The sequence below is a fragment of the Dicentrarchus labrax genome, unplaced genomic scaffold, assembly GCF_905237075.1.
Source record: "Dicentrarchus labrax unplaced genomic scaffold, dlabrax2021, whole genome shotgun sequence".
Classification (NCBI taxonomy): domain Eukaryota; kingdom Metazoa; phylum Chordata; class Actinopteri; family Moronidae; genus Dicentrarchus; species Dicentrarchus labrax.
Genome location: NW_026136711.1, coordinates 8,895,855 through 8,909,878, shown reverse-complemented (window position 1 = coordinate 8,909,878; position 14,024 = coordinate 8,895,855). Strand labels below are relative to the sequence as shown.

The 14,024-nt window shown below is 41.5% G+C and overlaps 1 protein-coding gene across 3 annotated transcripts; it reads left to right on the top strand.

Annotated features, from left to right (window-relative positions):
* The first annotated feature begins 5,267 nt into the window (after positions 1 to 5,267).
* On the top strand, positions 5,268 to 13,579 carry si:ch211-112f3.4 (EF-hand and coiled-coil domain-containing protein 1). Of its 3 annotated transcripts, none has more exons than XM_051415994.1 (9): positions 5,272 to 6,441; positions 8,615 to 9,068; positions 9,166 to 9,300; positions 10,548 to 10,627; positions 11,308 to 11,452; positions 11,545 to 11,698; positions 11,838 to 11,954; positions 12,834 to 12,903; positions 12,989 to 13,579. In XM_051415994.1, exons 1-9 carry the CDS (start codon positions 5,832 to 5,834, stop codon positions 13,156 to 13,158), a joined length of 1,935 nt encoding a protein of 644 aa, XP_051271954.1. In that variant the 5' UTR covers positions 5,272 to 5,831; the 3' UTR covers positions 13,159 to 13,579. The 3 variants fall into 3 exon arrangements, 2 of the variants coding, with proteins under 2 accessions (XP_051271954.1, XP_051271955.1); XM_051415995.1 differs by having other exon boundaries at positions 5,273 to 6,441; positions 11,311 to 11,452; XR_007886624.1 differs by lacking the exon at positions 12,989 to 13,579 and having other exon boundaries at positions 5,268 to 6,441; positions 11,545 to 11,735; positions 12,834 to 12,852.
* The last annotated feature ends 445 nt before the right edge of the window (positions 13,580 to 14,024 follow it).

Sequence of the window (14,024 nt, the reverse complement as noted above, 5' to 3'; positions counted from 1 at the left end):
TAAACCTAATTTTAGGAAAATTGTCATTGTACAAAGAACTAGGTTAAACAGCTTCAAATATAAAAATCTATCGTGTTTTTGAGAATCGATACAATGTCACAAAACAAAATATCATGATACAATATTTTTCAATAATTTCTTACACTCCTATGGCTAAAGTTAGCAAACAGCTGTATATTTACACATAATAGACACAGAGCAACATTATCCTACTATTTTATATCAGAATATCTGCTGTGAAAAGGGACTATTGAACACTGTGGGTCAGAAATACACACTGAAATGTACAATGCAAAATTTTGTTTCCTCCAAACTTATGTCGTGAACTTGCCCTCCCCTGCCCTCCAGTGTTTCTTTTGTCATCACAGCCTTTCCCTTTTTCTTTTACACCATTTTCTTAATTCTTAATTCTCCATTTTCCTCTCTTTCCTTTCTCTTTTCACTCTCTCTTTTCACAGCTGCTGTGTGTTAGCTGCCTTATAGAAAGCCTCTGTGAGATTTCAGAGGTAGAGTTTTATCAGAGATTTAGGTCAACGATTGTCCCACTCCAGATTCTTCAGATAGACACACCTGAACACACAAAGTAGCGAGCACTCAAAGCCTAATGCACTGTTGACAAAAGATTGCTTGGACTATCACAACATAAAGCTGGATTACACGTTCTCATGGCTGCGGACCTTTCAGCCTACAAAGTAGACTAACCCATAAAATACAGAAAAGAGGGTAGATCATGATTGGTCATATTCTGGCATTAAACTTTCAAACCAAACACCATGACATAAGATTTAAAATGACTTTAGGAAATGTACTGTACTTAAGAACCATTTGGCAATTTGAGGTACTGCTACTTAAAGCAGCTGTAATTTTATATTAACAATAAATCTCATGAGTATGTGAAATGAGCCATCATTGTGAGACTCATCACTCAACTCTAGTTCACCTCAGCTCTACAGAACGTGTTAGTGTCTTTCAGTCAATTGTTTTGGTTTTCAAGCCATAACCATAGGTTGTATAATTAAAAATGGACGTAGTCTCCAGGACGTCTGCTGTAAAGTTGGGCATTTTAATATGGGGGCTTATGGAGATTGACTGACTTCTGGAGCCAGCCTCAAGTGGCCGTTCAAGGAACTGCAGTTTTTCTTACTTCCACGTTGGTTTCATTTGTTAACCATGGAGACTGCTGCTTGCTTCACTCTCATCAGTGGACAGACACAGTTAGTGACTAGCTGGTGAACATATTGAAGCATTTAACAGGCAAAGAACCAAATATTTTCCTCAGGAGTTGGCAGAGACCAAAACAGAGCTAAAAGGAGAGTAAATAATGGCCTTATATTCATCAGGTGGACAGAAATTGAATGCAAATGTTACTCTGTATCTGCTAGATGTCATGGGTCACTGTTAAACAAGTCTGCCATATTAACATAAAAGGTGATAATATGTCAGATGTTGTATTAAAAGCATGTTTCTGCTTCCCCCAAGTGCTCAAAAAGGTATTGCAGGTTTAAGTATTGCCATTTTAAGGAGTTTTTCTTACAGTTAAGAGGAAAATATTGTGTGTTGTTCCCCCACTACATTTATCTGATGGCAATAGATATTATGTTTTCTTTATTTTCTCTTCTTCTACTTTTATTTACAGTACATTTTACTGTTTTGTACCGTAGTATTGTGGTAGTATATACATACAGAATTTGACTATTTCTGTCACTGCTGCAACATTTGCTCCATTTTGGAATTTTAATTTGCTTTAATTTGAGCCCAACATTACACTGAATTTAATGGAGTAAATACAGTGAGTAAATACAGCTAAGTGAGACTGGGAAAGTGGACATTTCGGTTGTAATTTTAGACTTGAGAAAAGCTTTTAAATCTCCCAAAACATTGTTTCAATTCTGTCTGGCAGGAGATAATGCACAATGAGACAAGGGAGGTAGATACTTTGTATACAGCACACAGCATCTGTAGCGCTGTGTCTTTGCAGAGACACATATGATACTATACAAAAACTTTGAGGAGACTGTGCAGACCTCCTTCTGTCATTGACATGTGGCTCAGTACTGAGACATGCAGGCCGTGATAGGAAATGGTCACAGATCAATAAAGAAGTGAGAGGACAACCAAAAGCTGGCAAATAGGTTAATGTTTGTGACCTGACATTTAGAGACCTTCACATCCCTGCAGGGTTTAACTAGGATGGGCCCTCAGTGAACTGACACAGCACATCGGTCAGTGTCACCACTTCGAAGAGGTTCTACATGTGTATGTGTGTGTGTGTGTGTGTGTGTGTGTGTGTGTGTGTGTGTGTGTGTGTGTGTGTGTTCGTGTGTGTGTGTGTGTGTGTGTGTGTGTGTGTGTGTGTGTGTGTGTGTGTGTGTGTGTGTTGGGAGTGTGTGGCTGTATTTGTCTTTTTGTTGACCCTCAGAGGAGCATATGGCAGCCAACACAAAGCCTTAACCCAACTCCTATCAATACTATTACTGCCTCACTCCTCCCCTCAAAGGTGAACAACAGGACACTCGGGCATGCATGCATGAGCACACACACACACACACACACACACACACACACACACACACACACACAGACATGCATACAGACACACGCATACACACAGACACACGCATACACACACACACACACACACACACACACACACACACACACACCCCTCCCCTTTATTTACAGCCCCCTCTTCTTGCTGCCCATCCTTTCATTTTCAGATCAGGTCCTTTCACCCAGAGCAGGCGGCAGCTGGAGGACTGACTCTCAGAAGGAGGCATCACGACAGCAGGACTGAAGGGACTAGTGCTGAGCCACACATTAACTACTGGTTACCCCACATAAACACACACACAAACATATATATGAAGAACCAGATAAAGTGAGCATTTACCCTCACCAAAAACACCTATTATGTGATTTATTTAAACCTATGCTCTTTTTGAACGCGATGGAGAAACAAGAGCTTTAATTCCAAAGAAACACCAGTCGGGGCAGAGGGAGGGTCCCACATACTGGAACTTGAATTATCTTTATGAAAACCCTGAGCTGACGACTGATGTGCACAACCCATTTTTTGTTATTTGCTGCCGCTGGTAATGGATGTGTAGTTGCAGGTTTGACTGACAGCTGACAGTGAACTTATATAGCATCGCCAAAGGGCATGTACCTACTCCCTGTGGGTGGGTACTGTTTGTGTGTACAGGTTTGTAGCGTAGTGCCACATAAACTCACCCGAACTTCTATCTTTCTTTGCAGAATAGAGTTTTTAAGATCTGTATACATCTACAAGAAATTAGAGTCTATTAGGTAAGAATGCCATATACAAAGATATGATTTCTGCCACACATTGCCAATGTTTGCTGTATGATGAACAAACTGAGGGGTATACAGTAGTTTACCAGTACATTGATGTGTTAAATAAAAATAATATCTATGTGTATCTGTAACTGTACTGTCCTTGACTGTCTTATCACAGATTCTTCCCGGCAGCCTGGAAGGAAAAACATTTTCTAAGACACAGCCAGAGGACCTGAACTAAGCTCTGCCTGCCTCCACATGTCTGTGAAACGGGCCACAGGAGATAAGTGACTTTTTATGTCTCCGGGACAATTTGTGTGCGTTTGAGAATCCATTTGCTTGTCTTGGCCAAAGTACAGTACATTATCTCGAACTGTAAGTAGCACCGACTGAAACAGTGCACTCACACACCTTTCCAAAGGTAAAAACCCCGGATGAGTCACTGCCAGTGCTGCAGTATGACCATATTCAGATTAGTGCAGGAAACCAAAACAAAGACTAAATAATATCTGAGGTTTCCCACTGTGGGCTCAGGTGACTCATCTGCTAGCCAGTCCATTAGTGTGCGGTATGCAAAGGTAAAAAGGTTTGGTTCACTTTGAATTATTCTCCTATTATTGAAATAGATAATAGATAGAGTAAACACAGGGTATGACTGTTCCCAATCATACCAATAATCAAGGTTCCGCGTGCTATTGTGCATGCTGGCTCACTGGAAAGACTCTGCTACACTACATGGAAAAGAAACTCAGTTAGTGTCATTGGTAAAACCTGCATTTACCCTACTTTTTCATGTCAAAAAGGCTGCTGTGAAAAAGGTCTGTCAAGGGGAGAATGATAAATGATGTGTGCTGGAATGCAGTCATCATAATTCCCTGTGACATTTTTGCCGCTTTGCAGAATTTAAAAAAATGTTTTTTCTTTTTTTGCATATTTACTTAAAAGAATAGCTTGACATTTTTGAAAATAAGCTCATATCTGTAGTAGTATAAAGCTGTAAACAGAGGAGTCTCTGCTGGTCTCTGCACGTGGTTTTACACTTCAGTTTTTGTACTGATTAAACAAACAAGATATAATGTGTCAATGAGAGAGCATTAGAAGAGATGGTAGCTGGATTTTGTTTCCTATAGTCAGAGCCAGGCTATCAGTTCACCTTTTTCCAGTCTTTATGCTAAGCTAAGCTAACCAGCTTAATCATTTATTTAATCAACACATATGAGAGTGCTATTGATCTTCCCAGTAAGTACAGGAAGTTGCCAAGCTGTCGAGCAATTGCTGTTCAACAGTTAGAATTTATTTCCACTACTTTAAAGTCAAAACTGCTCCACCAAATGAAAATCAGCTCAAAGATTGAAGGGGAGTACAGTAAATATTTAAACTTGGCCTTCTTTGGTTTATGTGCAACTGCAGAGAATGGATTTGAAAGAGTGTTTTGTGCTTACTGGTGTTTGACTATAGTTACATGCATTGCAGCTCTCTATTTGCTTTTGGTTAAATGTCGTGTTTGTATATGAAAAGTGATAAAATAATGAAAATGCTCCTCTGAAATTCCCAGAGCCAAACGGGACATATGTCTGAGTAACAATCCAAATCCCAAAGATATTAAACTGACAGTACAATCACATAAAAGCAGCAACTCCTCACAACTGAGAAGCAGAAACTGGCAAAGGGTAGGAATGTTTTCTTGAGAAGAGAAGAAGACACTAGTTGTGATGTACTGAAGTGTGTTATTCTATAGTTAAGTGCAGCAGTGGAGTGTAATCCATGTGTAACTAGTGTGGTGTGGTCTAGTCATGCCTAGGTGGGTGTAATCAAGACACCTTCTTTGTTTTGGCTGTCAGGTGTGTGACAAGTGGTGGTCAGGGTGGGGAAAGGTATTTCCGCTGGGAGTTGCTCAGTTTCCTGGAAACAAAATCACTTTTGAGTTCCAAGTGAAGGTATGTGTGCCTGCCGATGAAAAGTGGGCAACTGCAGTCAGAGTATCAGAAGTCTCTCTTTATTGTTGTTGCTATACAGGCAGTGAGTCAGGGACACTCATTCTGGTAAAGGTGCAAACTGAAACCCAGCATAACTCACTCTGGATTGTTGTGGTTTGTTTTTGTCTCTGGATGACAGGTGCCACAAAATGCCCCAAGTCTCTGCAAATGATATCATTTACCTCAAAAACTCTCTGTGGTGACACTTGATCCACTTTTGTTATAGAGATCAAACAACCAAAAATTGGCCCCACTCTACTACTACTCAACTGTAAGCGGTGAAAAGCACCTTACTGGTACAGTCACACACACACACACACACAAACACACACACACGCGGTCAGACTGTGCACACAAAAGGGTGGAGTCGGTGCAGTGGGTTTTCTCTCAACCAAGGAGATCCTATCTAGACTTGATGCGCCGGAAAGGAATCCAAGGTGAGGTTTCCACTGAATTACGCAAACCACACAGGAACGTCCTTCCAGCCTGGTTTGAAATCGGACCCGACTGATTTTAACTTGGTAATATTTAGAAGAAGTAGCTAGTTTATGTGCAGTCATGGAGCGCACCGCCGTGTCCCTGCAGCGCCTCCAGCCTTCGCCGCGAGCAGCGCGTAAAAGCGAGTGGCTCCGGAGCGTCCTGGCCCATCACCACTGTCCCGATCCCGGCGTGGAAAACGAGATCGTCGTCCTGGCCACTGGAATAGACCAATACCTGCAGGAGGTTTTCCACCACCTGGCCTACCCCAACCGGGACGATACGGTGTCGTCGGAGGACTTCACCGCGCTGTGCGCCGTGCTGGGACTCACCGGAGCAGAGAAAGGAAAGAGGGCGATGAAAGGAAAGGAAGGAACCGGAGATGGATTAAAAGAAGAGGCGGATGAAGAGTTTAGGGATGTGTGCTCTGGGCTGCCCTGCCAGCTATCCTTTAAAGACTTCCACTCGCGGCTCTGTGGGTATTTCCGTGTGCGCAGTGCGCGCAGAGGCACCGGGGAGTGCGCCTGGCGCCTGCCCGTTACTGAGGACACGGAGCTGGTGGAGCGACAGATCCGTCTCCGGTGGCCGCGTGTCAGACGGAGAAAGTGTGTGAGTTTCGATCTGACCAGGGATCAGAATGGAGCCGCTAACAGATCAATGAAAGGTCGAACCGCAGAAGACCGCGACTCAGGTACTGTACCAGCTGTGTTAATGCATTTAAATCCCCCCTGTGATCTTACTGCATTACTGCTGCACATGCTTCAGCTTATTACAGTTATAGGAATTTCTGCACATATATAATAGAACTGCCTAATCTGGGCTGCTATTTACTGAATCCACAGAGCAGTAATCAGTGAGGCAGGAAAGTCGGCGATGAAGCACTAATTCATTTAAACTTACTTCAGTTTGGTTTTGATTTTTCTTCACCAACATATAACCATCCCCACTTTAGTGTGATTTCACACCTGAATTACTCTCCGCTCAGATCCTTTACTTAGACAGAAAATACCAATTCAATATTCCATTGCAAGTAAAAGTCCTGCAATCAAAATCCTACCTAAGTAAAAGCACAGAAGTATTCACAAAATGTATTTAAAGCATAAAAAGCACTCACTCTGTTAAAAGCTCCCCTGTGACTGATATATTATTATTATACAGTATATCACATAATTACATAATACTGATGCATCAGTGTGTAATCAGTATTTTACTGCTGTATAGCTGGTGGAGGTGCAGTTAGTTTGAACTGCTTTACATACAGTTAGCTAGTTTAGTGCAGTGGTTTCCAACCTAGGGGCCGGGCCCCTCCAAAGAGTCACAAGATAAATCTGAAGGCTTGAACAGGTATTTAAATAAAACCATCTGAGAGTCTTGATACAATGATAAGCTTCTAAAAATGTTTCTTTTTTATGTAACATTATGTATTATCTTGTTATTGTGTTCATTTCTTAACATAGACTTTTCCTGCCCAGAGACTATAGATGTAAAATGGCTCATAGCTAACTCTGGTGCAGCTAAGTAGCTGTATACTGTCCCTGTCAAATAAACAAACAAATACAACAGAATAATTTGTAAAACAACTAACTATCATTTTGATTATGAATTCATTGTAAGTTGTTTTTATTGTATGTCAGCTGTTTTGACAGGTAATGTAATAATCTGCTTTAGTGGAAGAAAATGAGTAAATGCAACTTACGTAACATTTGTGTGAAGAAGATGTAATTAAGTTAGTATTACTTTATTATAGCTAGATATTACGGAAGCCCTAAAGAGCCATGTATTCATACATTTTATTTCCTCTGTTTTCCTGTGATAACGAGTTAATTTTCTCGAGATCTCGAGATAACGACTGCGATATGATAACTGCGATCAAGCCAGCCGTTACTCCGATATCCATGGTCAAATCAGCTGGTCTTTACGCTGTAAATTTAAGTGCGGCTGATTTGACCACGGAGATCGGAGTAACGGCTGGCTTGACCACAGTTATCACATTAACTCGTTATCACAGGAAAACAAAGTTGCGTTGTCTCGAGATCTCGAGAAAATTAACTCGTTATCACAGGAAAACGGAAGCCCTTTAGGGCTTCCGTAAGATATAGATAAGTATGGATGAATATAATAGATACATTCTGTGGACACATTTTAAATAAGTTTGGAGAAATGCTGCATATGACTGTAATTTACGTACTAGTTTTAAGTTCAATTTACTGAATGGAGTTGGTAAATTACCTTCATTTACTGAAGTTATTTAACTAATACTTGAGTTACTGTATTTTTTCATGCTTAAGCTGTTTGACTAAACAAACTTAAATGGTTTAATGCCATTTTTTTCAAACAGTCTGAGTTGAACTAACTAATCAGGTTTTACAGTGTACTTGAGTAAATATACTCATAGTTAGTGAAAGTAATATAGTTACCTTCCACCAGTGCCTGTTTACATTCTCCAATAGTAACAATGGTGGATAATGTATTCAGACACTTTACATATTGAAAAAAAAAACAATATTGTGTAAGCTGGATTTTACTGTTGTAGTTGGTGTAGTGTAAATGTGGTAGATGAATAAAAGTAAGTATAAAATGGAAATACTCAAGTAAAGTTTCAGTAGTTTCTGAACAGGGACTATAAACAGTGTGAAATGTAAAATGAATCTGGCAAACCCAGTGAAGACTTAAGTACTGAAGCAGGAACATCAACTTCAGAGGACAGACAATTCATTTACATTTGAACTGAAATACTTTTGGGTGTTCCTGTAACTGAAACAGTATTGAACTGAGAAAACAATGACCCATAAATCCTTGAAATGAGCAGTGATTTGGTTTCACTTTCACCAAGTTTCACCTCTCTTCTTCATCTTCTTCACCAGATGAGGTAGCAGCTTTGAGGGAACTGGTGGAGGACCTCCGCTCGGCGCTGCAGGGGAGCGACGCTCGCTGCTTGGCCCTGGAGGTGGCCCTCCGACGGGAGAGGAGCCGCACCCTGCCCTCACCTTCTGGTTTCACCTCCACAGTTTCAACTCCTTCAACTCCCACAACAACTTCCATCACCCTCATTCAGGGAAAACTGGTACCAACACTCAGAATTAAAGGGCAGTGCAGTAGTGCTGGAGGAGAAGGGGCGAGGAGGGTGGCTAGGAGACGGGACATCAGGGACCCCCTTCTGAGGGAGCTGAAGCTGATCCGCTCTGCACGTGATGGGCAGCTGGAGGAGGCCATCAAATTCAATGAGCGTCTGGAGGAGGAGCTGCGATGGGCGTACCAGGAGGTGCGCAAGCTTCAGGCGGTGGAGTCTGCACTGAGGAAGGAGAACGCTCACATCAGGTTGGAGTTTTTTTTAAACATAACTGGATGTTGTTTGAGTGGAAGCATGGATAGATATTAGAAGGATGGTTTGATGATCTTGGATGATCCCCATCAGGAGGCGGGCGGAAGAGGCCAGGGAGGCTCTGAGCTTGGGGCTTGAGAGGGTTCGGATGATCCAGGAGCAGGCCCAGTGTGTGCCACAGCTCCAGTCCAGGATCACCCAGCTGGAGACGGAACTACACCAGTACAGGTACATACAAGACTACATGGGGGTGTGGGTAGAGATATTTTTATATTTTCTGTCCCGATACAGATTCGGATAGCTTAACTTTCCTTATTGGCCAATAAGGGAGTACCGATCCAATACATGATCCAATACATTTTAACAAGCATACTACTAACCCTGTATGAATGCTATCATTGTTGTATGGCCTGGTAGAGAGAAAAAAATGGCGAATGGGACACTGCTGGGAAGTAGCAGTGCAAAAGGCTGAGTCCTTGCTGCGTGTCATCTTCTCTCTCTCTAGGCAAGAAAAGTAAAAAATCTGATCTGTGCACAGCTGTGTGTACTTGCTGATACACAATACCACATTTTAGGCATCAGAACAACTCTGGTGAGTGAGTGGAGGAAAGTGCATGGGCATGTTTGTGCATCTATTTACACATCATTTGCCTGTGTGCTCTGCTGATTTGATATTCAATGCACTAAAGCCACAGCTTAAATTACACACATTGACTGACTCATTCTGAGTCAGAGTGTTGGGTTAACCTTCAAAAACCCCACTGCCTTAATGTTTAACAAAGACTCTAACCATCCACAGTGACCAGATTGTACACAGATTTATTTAATTCGCATCCACAATGCATTCGAGAGTTCAAACCTGTTCTGATGCTTTCAAAGAATTGTCTTACAAATGAATCCAATGACAATGTGTAATGTGAAAGATGTCACACATAGTGATGCATGTGTTACAGCTTGTTCTGATGCCCCCAAGTGGCCAGAGAAATCAGTTTTAAAAGTTGTGTACATGTAGCTCAGATTGAACATGTGGCAAAGTGTATTAGTCAAATCAAGTTTACAGTGGAAGGATAACACAAGGAAGGATTTTTTGGCAGATACACACTGGATTTGTCTAAAGACTGAAGCCTGCTGAAGCCTCGTATTAACTTCTGCAAAGCTTTGGAATATGTTTTTACCAAAACTAGGATGTTGGACTTTGTTAGAGACTTTCAATGTAAGAGTCTCTATGAGACTAGACTAGAGTTTCTATGATCTGGAACGTGAGCAGCTATCCTCTGTGTGACAGGCTGTGTGTATGTTGTCAGTAGGTGGCTTTAGTAGTTTTACCTTTCATTAGAGGGGTCTAAGCCAGTGATTGAAATACATACAAGGTTCGATAACCCACATACAAATACACAAACGAAGGAGTCTCTGTCCACAGTATTAACGGATTGTCAGTATATTTGAGGCATGTTCTCTTCCTTTACCAACCTCAGATCCCGATGCACCTGCATCCCTGACCCCGCCCATCAACAGACCTACCCAATCGGAACAGAAGACGCCTGCAGCAAGACAGGTGAGTGACTGTAAAATAAATGAATCACTGAACAATGCCGAACAAAGTTTTTTTTTTTTTTTTTTTTTTTTTTGTTGGGGTTTTGGTAGAAAGAAAAAGGTTTTTGTTCTACGGCATAAAATATGTCAGTAAATACCAAACAAGTGAATTTTCAAGTGTATCTTTAAAAAGTGCTTGCTAACAAGTGGCTAAACGAGACTACAGAGGTTGTCGGGGGACATTAAACGTCAGCACGCCGAGATCTACAGTCTAGTCCGCCTTCACAGCTTGTTGTGGATATACTCACGGTCTTGCAAACTATTCTAACTCAAACTTTACAACTTGCAGATAATAACAAGATTTAATTGTGGTGGGGATGTTGAAGTCATGCAACTGTGGTGTAGTTTGTTTATAGCATTAGCTTTCTACTTCTGTCAGTCATAGAAGTGGTGTACATTTGTTAAGATTATCTTGCTGAACAAAATGTGTATCATAAACCTTTGTTCGCCTTGCAACAATCCAAACTCCAATAGAAAAATCTCATTACTTTTAGATTAGAGTAGCACTCTATTACACCTGTGCTTTCCCTGCTATGATGAGCTAAGATGTCTGCAGTGAAAAAGGTCTAAAGGGCACACAGAACATCATTCATTCACCAATGCTTTGCAACAGAACATTAGAGTCAACGTCTGTCCTGTTAGCAGATGCAGAGTGTCTGCAGAGAGCAGTGGAGGGGAGAGCTGCCTCTGATGAAGAGGAAGACGACCGGGGGATGAGGGAGGAAGGACAGGGCAGCCTGTCGGAGGCGAAGAAGCACATGAGCTGGATGCACAGCTGTGGCAAAGGGTTAGCTAACATCTAAGGCACACTCACCACCACTGTGCACACCTGTCTCCATTCCAAAGGTCAGATGTCACTTCTCTCGTCTCTTCTTCCAGATGTCAGAGCCATGCAGTCCACCAGCTTCCCTCTCAGAGTCACCTGCACGATAAAAACCTCATCAGCACTTTTAAGGACAGCAGGGGGCGCTGCAGCTGGAAGGGACAAAACCAAGAGCAGCCAGAGGGAAGCAGAGGTTGTGAAAAAGAAAAGGTGAAAGAGAGAGAGATGATAACGAGAAGATAAGATGGCAAGTTGAATGGCTTCAACTGCAGACTAGGTTACAAACAGTTTTAACCCTAATGTCAGATTAGGATAGAATAATTCATTTGTTCCACCTCCTGTTTGCCAGAGGCCCGAGGAAGAGGAGGACAAGACGAGTCTGAGGGAGAAAGAAAAGACACGTCTGTCTTTGCTGGAGGAGAAATTTGCAGATGCCCTAACACTGCTGCTACAGCTACGCAACAAGGTTCACACACAATACACACACACACACACACACACACACACACACACACACACACACACACACACACAACGGTTCACCTCAGGCATACACATGCAACTCTTCGGTGCCATCTAGTGTTTATTCCATTCCTGTTGGATGTGCGCAGTTTTCATTGATTAGTGTCTCACAGGGCTGATATGGCAAGAAAATAGGATTTTAGTTACCTTCTTCCCCTTTTATGTAGGAAATCACCAAAAAGTTCAGGAATGTCATCTTCTCTGGTGGTAGCAGTGATCACAAAGAAAGACTGTTGATGAACTTTTTGCACCGTCTCTTTACGTTGATGCTGAGTAATAAACTAAGCTCATAATCTCTCCTAGCGTGTTAACCAGCTATGTGCAGCCTTTTTGAGATAATACATAATGTGTATGTGTACTGTGTTTATGTACAGCAGCAGCTCAATGGTTGATTCAGAATTACTTTAATGCTGTTGCTCTAGCTAACAGGCTAAATTTAGTAGTAGCTGTTTACCTTAGCTTAAGAGAGGCAGTGTGCGATCTTATGAATAGTGAGTAAAGTGGCATGAAATAAAAGTGTTAATGGATATGTAGGCTTATACATTTCACACAGTGTATGTATGTTATGTTAACATTATGTCATTATTTATTTCATAATTACATATTTATTTATTTATTTAACATTGCACCCTTTGGGCCTCCATACAGTTCCCCTCTAATGATCTAACTAAGGTATTTGGCTGGACAATATACTGTATGTAATATGTTTGTGAGTTCTTTTGGGATTTTTGTTATTGTTGCTTTGCTTTTGGTACGCGTTTTTCACGTTTATTGTTGTTCACTAAAAAAAGAAAGTAAAGCTTCTCTTTCCTTTCTTCTCTAGAACGTGTCACGCAGGGCCCTGGGGAAGATTGTGATGGATACTCTGGACGTGTGCAGTAGGAGCGGGGACGGTAGGTCTGATCTTCCAGTTGCCCGAGTACTCATGTTTTAGTGTTGCTCATTGCTTACATTTTTCTTGGCGCTTTGCCCATCCAGGTCCGTCTCAGGTCCTGCAGGTAGCTGACGCCCTCTGTGTCCGCCTGTCCTCCAGGGATCTCCTTGGAAACGGAGGGGGCGATGAAGCAGGAGACAGCAGAGAGAAACTCCTGCTTCCATCCTCTGGCTGTCAAACCAGCAGCGTCAACCCTCTGCTCATCTCCTGTTAGATAAGCTACTGCGGTGCTACTTTTAGTTGATCCTTTAACTTTCTTTATCTTTTGCCTGTTTGCACCCATGTATGTTGTGTATCCTAATTTTTTTTAACTAATTCAGTGTATTTAAAAATTAATCTTATTTACTTTATTCAATCCATATGTGTTCTATTTTGTATCTATTTAATTTTAATGATTAAATTTTTTTTCGAACCCTTTGTTCACTGTGTAAGTTGATAGATAAAGCTCTGACATCATGAAACATAACTGGTTTCAGCATCATTCTATATCTTAAATGATATTTACTATAAATCTAAAGATCCCCTCCAGACATGTATTACCATACAATTAAAAATAGTCTGCTTAGAACAGTAATGTGTGTCTGCTATGTGGCATCTACTCCTTCTACCTCATTAAAACTTCCAGAATCTCTGAATGTGCAAATGTTCATTTCTAAAGTTTACCTGCTGGACACAAGATGTCTCCTACTTCACTGTAAAGTCCATTCACAGTGGATGTGCACTGGTGCCTTCTAGTCTCTACATCACACTGTACAAGTTGCATACTGGACTAGGATGGACTTCCAGACTATTTGTGATCACAAATAGTCTGGAAGTCCATCCTGGTCCAGTATGCAACTTATGTCACATATCCTGCTGGAGCACAGACCAAAGAGAAACTTTCCACTTTCAGCAGATGAATGTGAAAACATCCTTCTAGTGTCAGACCCTGCACAGACAGCATTCAAATAGCACACTGTAGGAACAAGAAGAAAATCAGATTTTTGAGTGGAGGGGGACTTTTGAGACTCACATCAGCCTGTTACACATCTACTATACAAATTAAAGGGCGGGTAGCCTTACTTTGGAGCTTCATCTCTG